The sequence below is a fragment of the Kogia breviceps genome, chromosome 4 (genome assembly GCF_026419965.1).
Source record: "Kogia breviceps isolate mKogBre1 chromosome 4, mKogBre1 haplotype 1, whole genome shotgun sequence".
In the NCBI taxonomy this organism is placed as follows: Eukaryota; Metazoa; Chordata; class Mammalia; order Artiodactyla; family Physeteridae; genus Kogia; species Kogia breviceps.
The window spans coordinates 35,161,077-35,175,370 of record NC_081313.1 but is presented as its reverse complement, the minus strand read 5'-3'; the positions used below and the strand labels follow the sequence as shown (position 1 = coordinate 35,175,370).

At 35.8% G+C, this 14,294-nt stretch overlaps 2 protein-coding genes across 5 annotated transcripts in view; one reads left to right on the top strand and one right to left on the bottom strand.

Annotated features, from left to right (window-relative positions):
* SELENOP (selenoprotein P) overlaps positions 1-8,305 on the top strand; it is a 76,891-nt gene extending 68,586 nt beyond the window's left edge. The window contains exons 2-5 of one of the 2 annotated variants that reach the window (XM_067030935.1): positions 954-1,169; positions 2,126-2,338; positions 3,970-4,087; positions 7,710-8,305. In XM_067030935.1, coding sequence (XP_066887036.1) covers positions 967-1,169; positions 2,126-2,338; positions 3,970-4,087; positions 7,710-7,772 — 597 coding nt within the window. In that variant the 5' untranslated portion in view covers positions 954-966 and the 3' untranslated portion in view covers positions 7,773-8,305. Of the gene's footprint in view, positions 1-953; positions 1,170-2,125; positions 2,339-3,969; positions 4,088-6,877; positions 7,220-7,709 lie in introns of those variants that run through there. The other variant, XM_059060924.2, reaches the window with a different exon arrangement.
* Positions 7,829-14,294, bottom strand: part of CCDC152 (coiled-coil domain containing 152) — a 42,794-nt gene continuing 36,328 nt past the window's right edge. For all 3 annotated transcript variants that reach the window (XM_067030936.1, XM_059060926.2, XM_067030937.1), the window contains exons 8-9: positions 9,161-9,244; positions 7,829-8,571 (exon numbers count right to left, since the gene is read on the bottom strand). In XM_067030936.1, coding sequence (XP_066887037.1) covers positions 8,422-8,571; positions 9,161-9,244 — 234 coding nt within the window. In that variant the 3' untranslated portion in view covers positions 7,829-8,421. The remainder of the gene's footprint in view (positions 8,572-9,160; positions 9,245-14,294) is intronic.

The following is a 14,294-nucleotide window of genomic DNA, read 5'->3' as shown; positions in this document are numbered from 1 at the left end:
ATGTGGGATCTTCCCGGACCCGGGCACGAACCCGTATCCCCTGCATCGGCAGGCGGACTCTCAACCACTGCGCCACCAGGGAAGCCCACGTGTTTTATTTGTACCTCTCTGCAGAGAGCGCTAGCCCTTGTTTTGGGAATATTTCTTGTCATGTATTTAATACTTGTACATTTCTTGTCTGAGTACTTCCTACTCAGAGGAGGGATCATCTTTTTTACCCAAGAATGTGCCATCTAGTCACAGGAACTTCCTGAATGTAGTGGTAGCCAATAAGTAGACTAATCGAGTGTAGATTCCAGTGAATCTTAAATGGTACAGGGGCCAGTGATTTGTAGTATTTCTTCCTGGTCTGGTGTTTTTTCATTGGTTAGTGTTTGTCTTGGATGTGATAGCAACATTTTGGCAGGCAGTAACATCTGAATCTCTTCACGTTGGTAGACTGCCCTCACTGCCACCTTCTTTCTTCCTGGGTTCTCTTTCCATGCTGTCTTTTCATTTCTGTGGAGAATCCCCTACTTACCCTTTCCTTTCTTAGATTGGTAGAGGATAGAGAGAAGCAGGCAGAACTTGGTGTGTCTCAAATAAAAATCAAATCATGTTCGCAAAACGTTACTTGATTGTAGAGGCCACATTCTCAAAATTTCCCTAGACGTGTATTTCCTCCTAGACATATATCTTCTACTAGAGAAGTCCTTGGCTGCCTGTTCAGGCAGATCTCCATTGCATGCTTACTGAAGTATCTTGCTAAGCCAGATAGTTAAGAGGTACTTTGACAGCTTCCCTGACTCTGGCTGATCTTTTCCCCTTTACAGGGAGATTTGGGGCTAAGAGGCCCAAACAACATGGAGACAGAATCCACTGGCTAGATATTTGTACAAAGTAGAATTGTACCTGCTGGGTTTATAGAAATTCCTTGTTATGACTGTGAAGATGACAGGTTTTCTCTTTTACAGGACAGCCCCAGCAATGTGGAGAGGCCTGGGGCTGGCCCTGGCTCTTTGTCTCCTCCCCACGGGAGGAACAGAGAGCCAGGGGCAAAGCTCCTTTTGTAAGCAACCTCCAGCCTGGAGCATAAAGGATCAAGACCCCATGCTGAACTCCTATGGTTCAGTGACGGTGGTTGCTCTTCTTCAAGCCAGCTGATACCTGTGCATACTGCAGGCATCTAGGTAAGGTAGTCTTTCTGTGGTCTAGCATTTGTTAAGGGGATAGCTATTAAATACATACATACATAAAATAAAATAAAAATAGAAAAGATATTTTTATTAAATTGCATTTTTGAAAAACTATACAAGTTTGCCTAGAACATGTTAGAGGAAAGAACACTAGGAGGGTGTTTACAGTTGTTTTCCTGGGGCTATGGAAGCTTTTTCTTCTTTTTGTGTACCTGTATTTTATAGTACCCTACTAAATATGTATTACTTGTGTAATGAAAATGTTCTAAATTGTACTGTTGGGAATGGATTAGTTGTTTCAATATAGGAAGCAGAGACGAGAGCTTTGCTAGAGTAGAATGAACACTAGACTTGCCACCAAAGGTCTTGAGTCATTTAACAAATTTATAAATATATATTTGTTGGGTTATTTGCCAAATATTTATTGGGTACAATTCTCTGTAACTGCGAGATGGATTAAAAATATACACTTCATAGGATTAATTTGAGGACTAAATGAGCTGATGTTTGTGCAAGCGCTTGGCGTATTGGTTTTGTTTTTGTTTTTGTTTTTCTTGTGGTACGCGGGCTTCTCACTGTTGTGGCCTCTGCCGTTGCGGAGCACAGGCTCCGGACGCGCAGGCCCAGCGGCCATGGCTCACGGGCCCAGCCGCTCCGCGGCACGTGGGATCTTCCCGGACCGGGGCACGAACCCGTGTCCCCTGCATCGGCAGGAGGATTCTCAACCACTGCGCCACCAGGGAAGCCCTGGCATATTGTTTTAACTGAGCGTAAGTGCTCAATAAATAATTAGAAAAACAAAAGTTTTAGTCTTTTAAAACAATGCAAAAAAGAGGTATGAGTTAAGTAAAAAATAACAAGAGTTTCATTTAGGAAAATAGTGAGGAAAAAGGGAGAAGTCACTAAAATGAAAGTATTCCTTTTTTTTGTATTTTTTCCAAATATTTTAGATTGGAAGACCTGCGAGTAAAACTGGAGAAAGAAGGATATTCGAACATCTCTTATGTTGTTGTCAATCATCAAGGAATCTCTTCTCGATTAAAATATGTGCATCTTAAAAATAAGGTTTCAGAGCATATTCCTGTTTACCAACAAGAAGAAAACCAAACAGATGTCTGGACTCTCTTAAATGGAAAGAAAGATGACTTCCTCATATATGACAGGTGTGTACGTGTACACACATGTATACATATATGCATACACACCCACCCCCCAAATTAAAAGATACCCGCTTTGTATTTAATTTAATAAGTAATTTAAAATAACACATCTGCTTTTATTACCAAATACTCAGTTTCAAAGTGAGCCCATTCAAATGTTTGGTTTTACTATTTTTGAAATTACTCCTTTTCACACAAGGGAATTCACCACTCCAGTAGGGAAACAAAGAACATTGACTATACTTTTTTCCCCTGTAAATTAGCATTCTGATTAAATAAAAAGAAGGATCAATTTGTACCTCACATACAATTCTAACTTAAAAATTTTGCAGATGAATAACCATACTTTGCAGGCCACTTGCTTATCTCTAATCTAATTCCTAAATTTTAAGTTTACATGCCTGCATTTCTGAACTATAAAATATGTTAATTATTTAGGTATAATCGGCATGAATCTGCTTTTGATTCCATGAATGAGTAAAATGCTTGTATTTTCAAGGAACCTCAATGCATACATTATTTGATATCACTGGGACTTCCTTGGTGGTGCAGTGGTTAAGAATCCTCCTGCCAGTGCAGGGGACATGGGTTCGAGCCCTGGTCCGGGAAGATCCCACATGCCGCGGAGCAACTAAGCCCGTGTGCCACAACTACTGAGCCTACACTCTAGATCCCACGACCCACAACTACTGAGCCCGCATCCCTAGAGCCCGTGCTCTGCAACCAGAGAAGCCACCGCAATGAGAAGCCTGATCACCGCAAGGAAGAGTAGCCCCCACTGGTCGCAACTAGAGAAAGCCCGCGCGCAGCAAGGAAGACCCAACGCAGCCAAAAAATACATAAATAAAATAAATAAATTTGACATCACCAACATTTCTAGTTGGTGCTGGTTTTTTTTTTTTTTTTTTTTTTTTTTTTTTGGCTCTTCGGGAATGGTAAGCCAGACTCTGCCAAGGCCTAAGACCTACTTGGTTTTACTCTAAATATTTTTAATATTACATGTCATGTTTTTAGGATTGCAAACTTCTTATTCTGTTGCAAAGTGTAACCCTTTGATAGTCATATAAAATTGTATATACAGGTTAAAATTGGGGTAAGAAGGACATTTCAACTCCACTGTTTCTGAAAATGCAAAGTGTTGTATTTCCATTTCTTTCACTGTACTGAAATTTTTGTTGCATCAGATATTTTTTTAAATCAGTGGGCTACTGGCCAAGACTTGAGGATCTTTTTGTTATGCTGTGATTTCTTATTGTGTGGAATTTGTGCTACTTTAGCAGTTATGAAAGGATCGTGTGATTTGCAGAGCCCAATTTATAATGTCAGTGGTTTGAGCGTTGATAGAATTTACAAGTCAATTGCAAAATTGTATTTGACCAAGTCACAATAACTAGACTGTGTAGTTTTGACATTGTTTGTTGTGACATATCTATTTCACATTTCAAAATCAGACTCACTATAGTCTTGTCATGACCTGACCTGGTATGCAGTGCCAGGGAGGTCGTTTGAGACCCCATTCAAGGAAATTTACTGAAGTTATGAAAGGGTCTTAGTTATAAGACCATTGAACCTACAATACCTATCCCAGACGGTGCATGATACAGAAAATATTGTAACTTTATTATTTTTTTCAGATGTGGCCGCCTTGTATATCATCTTGGTTTGCCTTATTCCTTCCTAACTTTCTCATATGTAGAAGACTCCATTAAGGCTGTTTACTGTGAAAGTAAATGTGGAAACTGCTCTCTCAAGGTATTTTTCTCAATTATTTTTACTTGGAGAAAAGAGGAAATCTTTTAAGAACTATTTAAATAAGTTAGTGTTTCATGACTGATTAGCTAGTCAATGTTTCTGTTGGTGTACTAAAAATAAACTACAACAGTAATTTTTATTAATATAAGGACATGTGCTTCCTTTTATGTAACATATACTTTAAAACTTAGTCTTTTCAAGATCCATATTGCTGCTTTTATCTAGAAGAAGTTTAGAAAACAAAAAAATCAACGTAGATTATGTGTTTCAATTACCACCGAATGATATTGCATGAATATAAGTGCTTAAAGAATTCAGCCAACATAAAATACATTATTGCAATATTCTGAATGTGCTCATATAAGAGCATAGTGATAGCAGAGATTATCCATGGCATTACCTGAAGTGGAATTGGGGCCCAGATAACTACTTAATTTACCAAGAATGTAAAACTGTCAGCTTTTCTGTGAAGCCCTTACACAGTGCACTTGGAATTACTGCATTTATTTCACAATGGAATAACTTTTTTACTCATTACTGATATTTCTCTCTAACAACCATGAGAATATTTATTCCTTGTCATGAGAGACACTATATTTCAAGTGGTTTATAAAAAAGATACTCAGGGAATTGATTTTAACTTACATTAACTAAACTTCTTTTCCTCTCAAGTTGAGAAGGAAAATAATTCCAAACAGTGTTTCCTTGACAGAGTAAGTGGGCAAAATTCGAACTCAGGTTTAAAAATAATTTTGAATTTTTATTTCGAAAATAAAGGAAGCTCTGCTTCCTTTTTATTTTTCCCAACTCTAAAGAAAGCCATTCAGATTTTAATGAATCACTTAAGTTGTTAAGAAGCTCAACAGTTTAATTACTCTAGTTATGTCATTTTTCACATTTTAATCTTCATAATAATACCGTGAGGGTTATTTTACTGCTTTTACAGATGAGGAGACTGAAGTAATGCAAATAAAGTATTAACTCAATGTCTAACTTACACTAAGTGCTTAATGAATGTTAGCAATATTGATTCCTCATATTTTGGGACTTTTTTTCAGTATTTTGCATTTTCACAAATGCCTAATAGTTGTAAATATACCTAGGTATATTGAAACAAAGGCAGAAACAATTCTCATAACATGTGTAAAGTTTACAAACATCTGTAAATAGAAATAATATATTGTATTATCTGATATGTCAAATCATATTGGAGTTTTTCTATTTCATTGCATCCTTGATGCCACCAATTATATGACACATTATTTATGTGTTATTAAAAACTGCTGTCAGAGTAGGATACAATACTATAACACGATCAGTAGTAGGATGCATTCCAATATTAAAGATATTAAAATGTGAAAAAAATACATTGTAGAATCAATGAAATATAGTAATTGGTTTTTTGGAACCAATACATATATCAAATTGTTTATGTTTTTAATTAAACACTATTAAGTTCTCAAAAGTAATTCAGAAACAACCAAAAAAATGTACCATTTATTAGTTGTATGCTAAAATCCAGTGGAATTTATAACTTTTTTCAAAACCTTCAAAATACCAAATCATATCACTTAGTGAGTGTTTGGTCGCTAAAGTCGATTTTGTAACTTTATTTACAAATAATTTTAGTTTGAGGTTTAATATTACATTGCCATATCTATAAGCTTTGAGCCTATGATTTGTGGGCACAGAAAACAATGAAGAAAGACTTTCAGCAAATTAAAGAACTACATTCATGCAGAGTGGAATATTATGCTCAATCAAAAATGGGCAGTGATTTGCTACTTTCAGCCGACAGCACTACAGTAGAAACACATTAACAAAGCTTTGGTGAAGTTCAAAACATTTCCTGGAAAAAGCCGAGGTATAAAAATCTATTGATTTTGAGCAAAGTTTATTATATTGGCACTTTTGAATTATCAGAGAGGAATTAGTTTGTTTCAGAATATAATATTAGATTTTGATGCCTTGTGGAAACAGGTGTTCCATATAGGTAAACTGATTTTCGGATTTGATATTTATTTGACTTTACTGCAATCAATCCTAAGTTCTTTTAACCAGCTTATTAAGTTTTGCTTCTGCAGATATAAATATAGTGGTCTGGCTTTCTTTTTAAGCCTTATGTATCTCTCAAATTCTTCCTCAGAATTCTTAAAAATTTAGGAAATGCTCTTGATAAGAAAAAGAAAATTTGAATTCTGCTGTTGACTTAACTAGTATAGAAGCTTAGGTGAATTGTTAAAACTTTAATTGTATTACATCCTTTTTTATCTATTTTCAAAACCTTGGGCTTCCCTGGTGGCGCAGTGGTTGAGAATCCGCCTGCCGATGCAGGAGACATGGGTTCGTGCCCCGGTCCGGGAAGATCCCACATGCCGCGGAGCAACTAAGCCCGTGAGCCATGGCCGCCAGGCCTGCGCGTCCGGAGCCTGTGCTCCGCAACGGGAGAGGCCACAACAGTGAGAGGCCCGCATACCGCAAAAAAAACCCCCAAAACCTTAATGTTGATTCGTTTGCAAAATGCTTGAGAATTCTTTGGTTAAATGCCAACTTTGCACAAGAAGCAGTTTATAATTAGGTATGGATGGGAACCAAATTTTAATAAAAAGTCTAGGTATTGAGACCGACATCAATTTTTTTTCTCATTAATATGATGCTGGAAAAACAAAGCCAGTTCAATCCTAATTAACCAGTTTGAATTTCACATATGTTACCTTTACAAATCATTTTTTCACGCATTCCTGCTAAATCTATAAATTTGTTGGTAAGTGATTTATAAATTTATTCCAGACACTGGAAGATGAAGGCTTCTGTAAAAATGTGTCTTTGGCTACTGAGAAAAAACCAACCGAGGCTTCACAGCCTCATCACCATCACCATCACCATCACCATCTTGAGAACGGTCATCTTTCAGAGTATCCAGTACCAGAAGCACCCGATGACCCTGAACATACCCCTCCTTCAGGTCTTCATCGCGACCATAGGCACAGGGGTCACCAACGACAGGGTCACTCAGAGAACTGAGATACATTACAACTGCCTCTTCCACAAAAGAAGCTCTGACTAAGGGGATGCATAAATCAGTTACTCTGAAAATTTCCCAAAGATTCAGAATCAGCTCTGAGTAGCTGATGATGACACTGCCGACATCTGATATTTGAAAAAACAGGGTCTGCAGTCACCTGACAGTGTAAAGAAAACCTCCCCTCTTTATGTAGCTGACAGGGCCTTCTGGCAGAGGAGCTCGTCACTGAATCTTGACAGTGACGTTTGCCTCCAGCTGCCTGCCAGGCAAGTCAGCAGCTCCACCCTACAGAAGCCAGCACCAAATGAAGCTGAAAAAAGAAGGCAGAAATGTGAAAATGACCTCCAAATTAAATTTTTAAAATCTGATATACTGCCCAAGTCAGTCTAGACAATTACATTTCCCGCATTTTTATAAGCTACCTAATTAATAGTGATCCAAAAATAGGAATTGGATTTGTGTAAACATGGAGAAATTGGCTTCCACATTTTAAAATTTAAGTCAAAAAATTTTGACCCCCAACCATATTTTTATTACAGGGCAACTGAAAGGTGGTTGCAGCATTTGGTTAATATGTTTTTCTTTTTCTTTCTTCAGCATTCTACTTGCATTAATGAGAACAGAAACATAAACTATGACCTAGGGGTTTCTGTTGGATAGTCGGCAACTTAGAATGGAGGAAGAACAACAAAGACATGTTTTCCATTTTTTTCTTTACTTATTTCTCAAACAATATTATCTTTGTCTTTTTAATCCTACATTTTTAACAAATTAAACCTTTAAAGAAAGAAGTGATTTCTGTCTTTTCAGATCCAGAAATACTCATACATGAATATTTTGCTATGATTACATCTTAGATATCCATTTATACTTTTTTTTACATCCAAGACTCATATCTTGATTTTTACTATCACATATGAATGAAGTTTTTGTATCTTGCTTTCTTTGTCTAGCATTGTATCGTACTCTTTAAAATTTAAGATTGCCAGTCTTGAAAGATAGACGGGAAACGATAAAAGAGTGTTGTCTATCTCTTGATTGCCTAGAAAGTATTTCCATAGTCAATGATGGTTCAATAGGTAAACTAAGTCCTATAAACTTGAACTTTTTTATGGTTAATACTATTAAGCAAGAATGCAGAACATGATTGGCAAAAGTGTGCATTTGTTTAAATAAACTCAATGAAGTTTAAAGCTGTCTTTTTGTTTTCATTGTAATTACTTAGGTACTATGTTATATTGACAATAGAAGTGAATTTTCAATTGCTTTTAAAGAAATTAAATAGCAACTAATGAATTTACTTCCATACTCAAAACCGTCTACGCTTAAAGTGAGAATCTTTGCCAGCAAGTTTAAATTGAGAATCTTTGCTAACAGAGAGGCGTTGCTCTAAATCGTGAATGGTATTACGAAGAACTGCAATCTCCTTGTTTTTTTCTTCTTGAAGATGCTGAAGCTTCTAAATAGAGCAGAAAAATTTTGTTATTGCAGTTCATAAATAATAAGATTAAGTACAAGGAACAACAAAACAGCAAAAACTATGCTTCTGGTTTAAGTAGAACTAGGTATTAAAAAAGATACCATATTTTGAAAGGTCTATAATTTTGCTTTTGTGGGATTTAATGGGGTAAAACAGGTACAAGGATACAAAAACACATTAGCACCATTTGTTTTAGTTTGTTCCCTTCTCCCTATATAGCTTGAAATTATAAACCATAAATAAAGGAGTTGAACATGAAGTAATCTGCTATCTGAGTACCTAAATAACTTCAGAATAGTAAGTCAGCCTTAGTTCAAAGTACATGATGGAATCCCTTAGATGGTCCAAAGAGTCAGAGGACTTCTCTAATGTTTTAATTTACTACTAAGATTTACTAGTTTAAATTGAAAGAGACTTATAAAGATTATTAAAAATCTAATATCTTTCTGATTGTGTGATATATTTTAAGGAAAACTGTTAAGTATGTTGTTAGTAAATATAACCTTTATGGAAACACTAAGAGAATTAATTTTTTTAAGCAACAGCTGTGGAAGAAAAACTTACATACCCTTCTGTAGATACTGTGTGGCAAAACAGTAGAATCTGGATATGATTTTGATTTAGTTTGAACTCTTGCTAGTTTGGCATCAAACTGAATCAAGTTTAAAAAGAAAGTTAAGAACATTCTAGTTAAACAGTTAGAAACAAATGTTTCTATAAATATAAGTATAATCCATTGTATCCTTAGACATATAATCTGTAATTCAAGTGTATTCACTGTATAACAGAAGATAGAAAAGTCTTTAAGAAAGAACAAGGAATACCCAAACAAGATTAACCCTGGCTGCATTTTAAAATTACCTGGGGAGATTTTTTTAAAGAACCAAATACCTGGACACTACCTTAGAAATTCTGGGGAGGGGTCAGCATCATTTTTTTCTCAAGACATCAGTTGATTCTATCATGGAGGATTAAGAATCTAGTTAATTAGGGTTGAGAATCTAGTTAATGTAAAGATAGATAAAACTATTTTCATGTTACTATGAGTGTACTTTGTAATGAATATGTAGTATAATCTACAGTCATGGGAGAAAAACATATACCCTTCTGCAGAAACTTTGAGGCTAAATAGTAGAATTTGGATATGATTTTACTGATTTAGTTTGAACTCTTGCTGGTTTGGCATTAAAGTGAATTGGGTTAAAAAAATTCTCATGGGCCATTGTTACAGTCATATTTTTTGCAAAATCTTCCATTATAATTTTTCCTTCAGGTTGAATTTAGTGTAGCCTCACTGTGAACTAAGAATAAACTATGTGAGATTGTGTTCTGGTTTGGGGAGAGAAATGGATAGTTATAATGAAGGTAAATAGCAAAGAGTTCTGTATATCAAACAACAGACTTGGGCTAGACCAATGACAGGGCTAGGCTGGCAAACAAAATGCACATTCCCAATCAGTGGATTAGAAGTTGATGGCCAATCTTGAAACACAGTCTATTGTGTCTCAGTTGGCCATCCATCCCTCACTGTGGTTTGTGGGTACACTTGACCAGAAGGCAGGAACAGCAGCAAAGAGCCTCGAAAGTCAACATCAGTCCCCATTTGCTCAATAATTATAGAATCTTCAACACTGTATCTCACCAAGCACCTCAGGTTACCAAACTTTAAAGAACATGAAAACTAGGTTATCTTAACTAACTGGGTGAATTCTAACAACGTAAGGTAAAGTGGGAGTCAAGCTGAGGGAAGAATGATGGAAAGGGAGATTAGAAGGATCTAGACAAAAATGTAAAGGGCAAATATATTGTCAAAATATCAATGTCTTTGAGATTCTGACATCTGATTGAACAACCAACTGAGAAGGCTTTAGACCCCAGAACCGGAACCTTAGCCTTTGAGATGCCCTATTTAAAGTCCCTTTAAAAAAATCTGGTTTGTCTGTCTCTATATTTCTACATATTTATTAGGAACAAATTAGTCTCTTTTTATTTTATTTTATTTTTTTTTTTTTTTTTTTTTTTTTTTTTTTTTTTTACAAATTATCCATCACTTTTATTTTTTTTTTATTTATTTATTTTTTATTTTTTTATTTTTTATTTTTTATTTTTTTTTTAAATTTTATTTATTTATTTAAATAGAATTTTTTAAAAAATTAAAGTATAGTTGATTTACAATGTGCTAATTTCTGCTGTACAGCAAAGTGGTTCAGTTATACATATATACATATTCTTTTCCATTATTGGTTTATCACATGATATTGAATATGGTTTCCTGTGCTCTACAGTAGGACCTTGTTGTTTATCCATTCTTTTTTTTTTTTTTTTTTTTTTTTTTTTAACATCTTTATTGGAGTATAATTGTCTTACAATAGTGTTAGTTTTTCCTTTACAACAAACTGAATCAGTTATACATATACATATGTTCCCATATCTCTTCCCTCTTGCATCACCCTCTCTCCCACCCTCCCTATCCCACCCCTCTAGGTGGTCACAAAGCACAGAGGTGATCTCCCTGTGCTATGCAGCAGCTTCCCACTAGCTATCTAATTTACATTTGATAGTGTGTATATGTCCCTGCCACTCTCTCACTTCGTCTCAGCCCACCCTTCCCCCTCCCCATATCCTCAAGTCCATGCTCGAGTAAGTCTGTGTTTTATTCCCGTCCTACCACTAATCTCTTCATGACATTTTTTCCCCTTAGAGTCCATATATATGTGTTAGCATACGGTATTTGTTTTTCTCCTTCTGACTTACTTCACTCTGTATGACAGATTCCAGGTCCATCCACCTCATTATAAATAACTCAGTTTCATTTCTTTTTGTGGCTGAGTAATATTCCATTGTATATATGTGCCACATCTTCTTTATCCATTCATCTGTTGATGGACACTTAGGTTGCTTCCATGTCCTGGCTATTGTAAATAGAGCTGCAATGAATATTTTGGTACATGAGTCTTTCTGAATTATGGTTTTCTCAGGGTATATGCCCAGTAGTGGGATTGCTGGGTCGTATGGTAGTTCTATTTGTAGTTTTTTAAGGAACCTCCATACTGTTCTCCATAGTGGCTGTACCAATTTACATTCCCACCAGCAGTGCAAGAGGGTTCCCTTTTCTCCACACCCTCTCCAGCATTTATTGTTTCTAGAGTTTTTGATGATGGCCAATCTGACCGGTGTGAGATGCTATCTCATTGTAGTTTTGATTTGCATTTCTCTAATGATTAATGAGGTTGAGCATTCTTTCATGTGTTTGTTAGCAATCTGTATATCTTCTTTGGAGAAATGTCTATTTAGTTCTTCTGCCCATTTTTGGATTGGGTTGTTTGTTTTTTTGTTATTGAGCTGCATGAGTTGCTTATAAATTTTGGAAATTAATCCTTTGTCAGTTGCTTCATTTGCAAATATTTTCTCCCATTCTGAGGGTTGTCTTTTGGTCTTGTTTATGGTATCCTTTGCTGTGCAAAAGCTTTTAAGTTTCATTAGGTCCCATTTGTTTATTTGTGTTTTTATTTCCATTTCTCTAGGAGATGGGTCAAAAAGGATCTTGCTGTGATTTATGTCGTATAGTGTTCTGCCTACGTTTTCCTCTAAGAGTTTGATAGTGTCTGGCCTTACATTTAGGTCTTTAACCCATTTTGAGTTTATTTTTGTGTGTGGTGTTAGGGAGTGTTCTAATTTCATACTTTTACATGTAGCTGTCCAGTTTTCCCAGCACCACTTATTGAAGAGGCTGTCTTTTCTCCACTGTATATCCTTCCCTCCTTTATCAAAGATAAGGTGACCATATGTGTGTGGGTTTATCTCTGGGCTTTCTATCCTGATCCATTGATCTATATTTCTGTTTTTGTGCCAGTACCATATTGTCTTGATTACTGTAGCCTTGTAGTAGAGTCTGAAGTCAGGGAGCCTAATTCCTCCAGCTCCATTTCTCGTTCTCAAGATTGCTTTGGCTATTCGGGGTCTTTTGTGTTTCCATACAAATTGTGAAATTTTTTGTTCTAGTTCTGTAAAAAATGCCAGTGGTAATTTGATAGGGATTGCATTGAATCGGTAGATTGCTTTGGGTAGTATAGTCATTTTCACAATGTTGATTCTTCCAATCCAAGAACATGGTATATTTCTCCACCTATTTGTATCATCTTTAATTTCTTTCATCAGTGTCTTATAGTTTTCTGCATACAAGTCTTTTGTCTCCTTAGGTAGGTTTATTCCTAGATATTTTATTCTTTTTGTTGCAATGGTAAATGGGAGTGTTTTCTTAATTTCACTCTCAGATTTTTCATCATTAGTGTATAAGAATGCCAGAGATTTCTGTGCATTAATTTTGTATCCTGCAACTTTACCAAATTCATTGATTAACTCTAGTAGTTTTCTGGTAGCAACCTTAGGATTCTCTATGTATAGTATCATGTCATCTGCAAACAGTGACAGCTTTACTTCTTCTTTTCCTATTTGGATTCCTTTTATTTCTTTTTCTTCTCTGATTGCTGTGGCTAGAACTTCCAAAACTATGTTGAATAAGAGTGGTGAGAGTGGGCAACCTTGTCTTGTTCCTGATCTTAGTGGAAATGGTTTCAGTTTTTCACCATTGAGAACAATGCTAGCTGTGGGTTTGTCATATATGGCCTTTATTATGTTGAGGAAAGTCCCCTGTATGCCTACTTTCTGCAAGGTTTTTATCATAAATGAGTGTTGAATTTTGTCAAAAGCTTTCTCTGCATCTATTGAGATGATCATATGGTTTTTCTCCTTCAGTTTGTTGATATGGTGTATCACGTTGATTGATTTGCGTATATTGAAGAATCCTTGCATTCCTGGGATAAACCCCACTTGATCATGGTGTATGATCCTTTTAATGTGCTGTTGGATTCTGTTTGCTAATATTTTGTTGAGGATTTTTGCATCTATGTTCATCAGTGATATTGGCCTGTAGTTTTCTTTCTTTGTGACGTCTTTGTCTGGTTTTGGTATCAGGGTGATGGTGGCCTCATAGAATGAGTTTGGGAGTGTTCCTCCCTCTGCTATCTCTTGGAAGAGTTTGAGAAGGATAGGTGTTAGCTCTTCTCTAAATGTTTGATAGAATTCGCCTGTGAAGCCATCTGGTCCTGGGCTTTTGTTTGCTGGAAGATTTTTAATCACAGTTTCAATTTCAGTGCTTGTGATTGGTCTGGTCATATTTTCTGTTTCTTCCTGGTTCAGTCTCGGCAGGTTGTGCATTTCTAAGAATTTGTCCATTTCTTCCAGGTTGTCAATTTTATTGGCATACAGTTGCTTGTAGTAATCTCTAATAATCTTTTGTATTTCTGCCGTGTCAGTTGTTACATCTCCTTTCTCATTTCTGATTCTATTGATTTGAGTCTTCTCCCTTTTATTCTTGATGAGTCTGGCTAATGGTTTATCAATTTTATTTATCTTCTCAAAGAACCAGCTTTTAGTTTTATTAATCTTTGCTATTGTTTCCTTCACTTCTTTTTCATTTATTTCTGATCTGATCTTTATGATTTCTTTCCTTCTGCTAAATTTGGGGTTTTTTTGTTCTTCTTTCTCTAATTGCTTTAAGTGCAAAGTTAGGTTGTTTATTCGAGATGTTTCCTGTTTCTTAAGGTATGATTGTATTGCTATAAACTTGCCTCTTAGAACTGCTTTTGCTGTATCCCATAGGTTTTGGGTCGTTGTGTCTCCATTGTCATTTGTTTCTAAGT